This window comes from Centroberyx gerrardi, chromosome 21 (assembly GCF_048128805.1).
Source record: "Centroberyx gerrardi isolate f3 chromosome 21, fCenGer3.hap1.cur.20231027, whole genome shotgun sequence".
NCBI classification, from domain to species: Eukaryota; Metazoa; Chordata; class Actinopteri; order Beryciformes; family Berycidae; genus Centroberyx; species Centroberyx gerrardi.
This window is the reverse complement of record NC_136017.1, coordinates 1,149,831-1,154,455: the sequence shown is the minus strand read 5'-3', so window position 1 is coordinate 1,154,455 and position 4,625 is coordinate 1,149,831. Positions and strand designations below refer to the sequence as shown.

General features: G+C 48.0%; 1 protein-coding gene across 3 annotated transcripts in view; it reads right to left on the bottom strand.

Annotated features, from left to right (window-relative positions):
• Positions 1-697, bottom strand: part of senp7b (SUMO specific peptidase 7b) — a 23,035-nt gene extending 22,338 nt beyond the window's left edge. For all 3 annotated transcript variants that reach the window (XM_078291174.1, XM_078291176.1, XM_078291175.1), the window contains exon 1: positions 584-697. In XM_078291174.1, coding sequence (XP_078147300.1) covers positions 584-649 — 66 coding nt within the window. In that variant the 5' untranslated portion in view covers positions 650-697. The remainder of the gene's footprint in view (positions 1-583) is intronic.
• Between the last annotated feature and the right edge of the window lie 3,928 nt (positions 698-4,625).

Genomic DNA, 4,625 nt, shown 5'->3' with positions numbered 1-4,625 from the left:
TCTTCTGTTCTCTTCTCTTCTGCTCTGTTCTCTTCTGCTCTGTTCTCTTCTGCTCTGTTCTGCTCTGTTCTCTTCTGTTCTGTTCTCTTCTGTTCTGCTCTGTTCTCTTCTGCTCTGTTCTCTTCTCTTCTGCTCTGTTCTCTTCTCTTCTGTTCTCTTCTGCTCTGTTCTCTTCTGCTCTGTTATCTTCTGCTCTGTTCTCTTCTCTTCTGTTATCTTCTGCTCTGTTCTCTTCTCTTCTGTTCTCTTCTGCTCTGTTCTCTTCTGCTCTGTTCTGTTCTCTTCTGTTCTGTTATCTTCTGCTCTGTTCTCTTCTGTTCTGTGGGAGCAGCAGCTGGTGAACAGAACATCACAGGTTTGAGTCGGCTGGGGGAAGTGAACATGAAGCACTCGCTCTTCCCTTAAAATAAAAAACGACTGTGAAACCCCCAGCAGCTGCAGTTTTCATTTCTAGCTCCTAAACACACACAAACACACACACACACACACACATAAACAAGGACACTCGCACACATACGTATACACACACACACACACAAATACACACACACATGCAATAAGGATTTGCTCTCCCTCTCCTCACCATCATCTTCCCGTCGGCGTCGGCGTGCGTCAGGCCGACGTGCAACGAGGAGAACTCCAGCTCCATGAAGGCAGGCAGCGGCCCGGCTCCGCCCCCGGCTCCGCCCCCGCCCCGGACTCCGCCCCCGCCCCTGACTCCGCCCCCAGCTCCGCCCCCGCCCCTGACGCCGCCCCCAGCTCCGGCTCCGCCCCCGAGTCTGGAGCCTGGGCCGAGTTCAAGTTCTGCAGCCCGGTCAGCCTGTCAGAGAAGAAAACAAAACACTTCAGTCACTGATTTCTTCCATGTTGTTGCACTTCCTACATGCCAGAGACACTTCGATGAACATGAAGCTGAGTGTTGAAGAAATAGATCCAAAATATTAGGAAATTGATATTTTATGTTAACAAAAGCATTGCGATAGGCATTTTATCCCTTACTACTACATTGAAAAATAAGAGAAAATCACATAGTTCTTCAGACAGTTTGTGGTTGTAGCTTGTCGGCGCGGTGCGAGCTCTCTGGCTCTTAACAGGCTGCAGGTGGACTCACTAAACCAAACCCTGCTGGCCTGCTGAGGCTGCTGGATGCTCCGGTTGTTTTGAGAAACGACCTTACCGACTTTAAAGTAATTCTATCTGGAAATTATTATTCCCCCCCCCCCTTTGTTTAGAGAGGTGAAAGAGATTACTGGACTTCTCTCCCGTCCTCGGTTCACGTTTCCTCTATTTTGTTTACTGAATGACTATAATAAGCAAAATCCTGGCTAAAAAAATGTAAATGGCTCAAATAGACAACAGACCGCTGTGACGTCCACAGACAGAAGCTTCAGCCTCAGACAGACGCTCAGCAGCAGACCGGCTGGATCAATTCATTCAATTCAAATGAGCTTTATCGGCATTAAAGTCGAGATGAAATGAAAAATGCCTTTTTAACCCTTTTAGATCACATCCCCGGTCATACTGTGCACCTATTTAACAATATATGCCAAAAAAAATACCAAAAATCAATTTCATTGTATTCTTATATCAAAATTCAATCATGTTTTCTTCCTGTAAAACAAAATATGCCGTGTGCTTACGTAAGCATGCCCGTAACTAATTTCAACCGATAATATCCTGACATCCACCCATCAATCAATCTTCAACTTTTAGTGCACAGAGCTAAGAGGCTAAGATTCATTAGTTAGCTAGCTAGCAGCAGCACGGTACTCCGGTGTGTCTTCGGGTGTTATGACACGCCCACTTTTCAACGTTCAAATCAAATTCCTCCCAACGTTACGTCCCGCCTGTCTCTCCTGTTTCTCTCGGAAATACGTCACGATACGGAAGTTAGATACTCTCGAAATGCCGTTTCATCTCGACTTTAAATACAACAGTATCTGCTGCCGAAGCAAAATACTACTATATACTCAAATACTGAAGAAAAAGTAGCAATAATAACAACAAAGATAATTGAACAATAGAAAGTTGCAATTATTCAATCACACACAAAGGAAAAATATTTCGGTCAGTTCTCCTGTCTCAGGTTTTCACAGCATGTTATATAAACAGCAGCTAGTGCGGCACACTCACGCTTTTCTCCGAGGATATAAAGAGTTTAAAGGAGTTTTCTGTCAGGAGGAAGTTTTTCGAAATTACACATATTTTTGGAGAAATATTTCTCTCTCGCATTTTCATACGTGGTGCAGTTCAGAAGGAAGGTCAGCTCTGTCTCCACCTCTGCCTGAGCAGAGTGAACACAGACGCTGCTCTCTGGGTTGCCAGGTCTGCCGGCCTGTCTGTCCTTTCTGGGTTGCCAGGTCTGCCGGCCTGTCTGTCCTCTCTGGGTTGCCAGGTCTGCCTGTCTGTCTGTCCTCTCTGGGTTGCCAGGTCTGCCTGTCTGTCTGTCCTCTCTGGGTTGCCAGGTCTGCCGGCCTGTCTGTCCTCTCTGGGTTGCCAGGTCTGCCTGTCTGTCTGTCCTCTCTGGGTTGCCAGGTCTGCCTGTCTGTCTGTCCTCTCTGGGTTGCCAGGTCTGCCTGTCTGTCTGTCCTCTCTGGGTTGCCAGGTCTGCCTGTCTGTCTGTCCTCTCTGGGCTGCCAGGTCTGCCTGTCTGTCTGTCCTCCCTGGGTTGCCAGGTCTGCCTGTCTGTCTTCTCTGGGTTGCCAGGTCTGCCTGTCTGTCTGTCCTCTCTGGGTTGCCAGGTCTGCCTGTCTGTCTGTCCTCTCTGGGTTGCCAGGTCTGCCTGTCTGTCTGTCCTCTCTGGGTTGCCAGGTCTGCCTGTCTGTCTGTCCTCTCTGGGTTGCCAGGTCTGCCTGTCTGTCTGTCCTCTCTGGGTTGCCAGGTCTGCCTGTCTGTCTGTCCTCCCTGGGTTGCCAGGTCTGCCTCTCTGTCTGTCCTCTCTGGGTTGCCAGGTCTGCCTGTCCTCTCTGGGTTGCCAGGTCTGCCTGTCTGTCTGTCCTCTCTGGGTTGCCAGGTCTGCCTGCCTGTCCTCTCTGGGTTGCCAGGTCTGCCTGCCTGTCCTCTCTGGGTTGCCAGGTCTGCCGGTGTCTGCCTGTTTCTGCAGCCAGGCTGTGTTCACTGAGTATCTGGTCGAGGTTTTCCTCAGTTTAGGATCAGTCACACTGGTCAGGTAATCTGCCAATGTGTATTGTCTGTTTAGGGCCGAATATGTTTCTAATTTACTTTGAGATTTTGTTACTTTTTTCCAATGTGATTGATACCTTTCTTTTTGTTTATCCATAATTTGGTTGGGCCGAATTAACTGAGGTCTGTCCCGGGACGGTGCAGTGAGCCCCGGGACCAGCTGGCAGAGCGGAGTGGGGGGTTTGCTGGTTTTCAAACGGATGCAGATGGATCCCTACCTGGTTCCGCTCTGCGGCCGGCGGCTGCGGACGGACAGACTCCGCCCGGCCGGAGCTGTCCGACGTCTTCTTCTGACCGTCTCCTTCATCGTCCTCGCCCTCCTCTTCCTCGCTCGACAAAACAACTGGAAGAGGGGAAAGAGAGGATACATTTAGGTGGTAACTGGATGATACAGAATCAAACATGAAGGTGCTGGCAGCGGAAACACCGGAAAGAGAAAAATGCTTTCAACACACTTCAGATGCAAAAGTACTATTTATTCAGCTGAGCTTGCATGAAGGTCCACTGACCGAAATTGACCGAATTTAACTGAATAAATAGTTCTTTTGTGTGTTGAAAGCATCGTAACTGAATAAAAAAAGACTTTGGGTTTGGCCGACTGCCTGAATATTAACACTGTAATGGAAACACTGCATTTATTTTACACATGGTGGGTTTGGAAACTACAATATCTTCTTTCTATATATCGTATATGAAGGAGAAGACAGAGTTTGTAAGTGTTGTAAACAAATGACTGATAATATATAAAGAAAAGAACTACTCATTCTGCAGATTTTAAGTGATTAAGAGATTTTAAGTGAATTGCTTTCTTCAAGTTATTAAACCAACAAATGGAATCTGGTCGGAAGAATTTCTGTGTTCCACTTGTTCAGACTGAAAGGTTTAATAAACATAAAGAAAGAGATTCACTTCAAAACAATCCAGCAGCAGGACTAGTTTTTTATATATAGTCAGAATCTGCTTAGTCGGCGTTCCTTTATGTGCTAGAAGTGATTTTCAGACTGTTCCTCCAGACGACGGCAGTGAATGGAGAGAGAAAAAAACACAATTCTCCAGTCTGCTCTACCGGAGCAACAGATCACAGAATCACTGATTTTGGGGTTTTATCATGGAGGAAGAGACACGACAAGACTCTACCAGCTTTAAAGACAACATTACTTCATGGCTCTTTCATGTTGTCCTCGTTGTACTCACTCGGCTCTGACGGGGCTTGCTTCGGTCTCCTGAGCCTGAGCTGCAGGGAGAGAGACCTGGACGCCCTGCTCTCTCTCTCCCTCTCTCTCTCCCTCAGGTTTCCTCTGGCGGTGAGCCATGACGTCCTGTTGAGGGTCGGCCGTCTCTCCTGCCTGATGGACGTCTTCAGGACAGAGGAAACGGAGGAGGAGGAAGATAAATCGTTCTGGGCGTCCGCCGAGGTTCTGGTTCTGGTTCCGGTTCTGGTT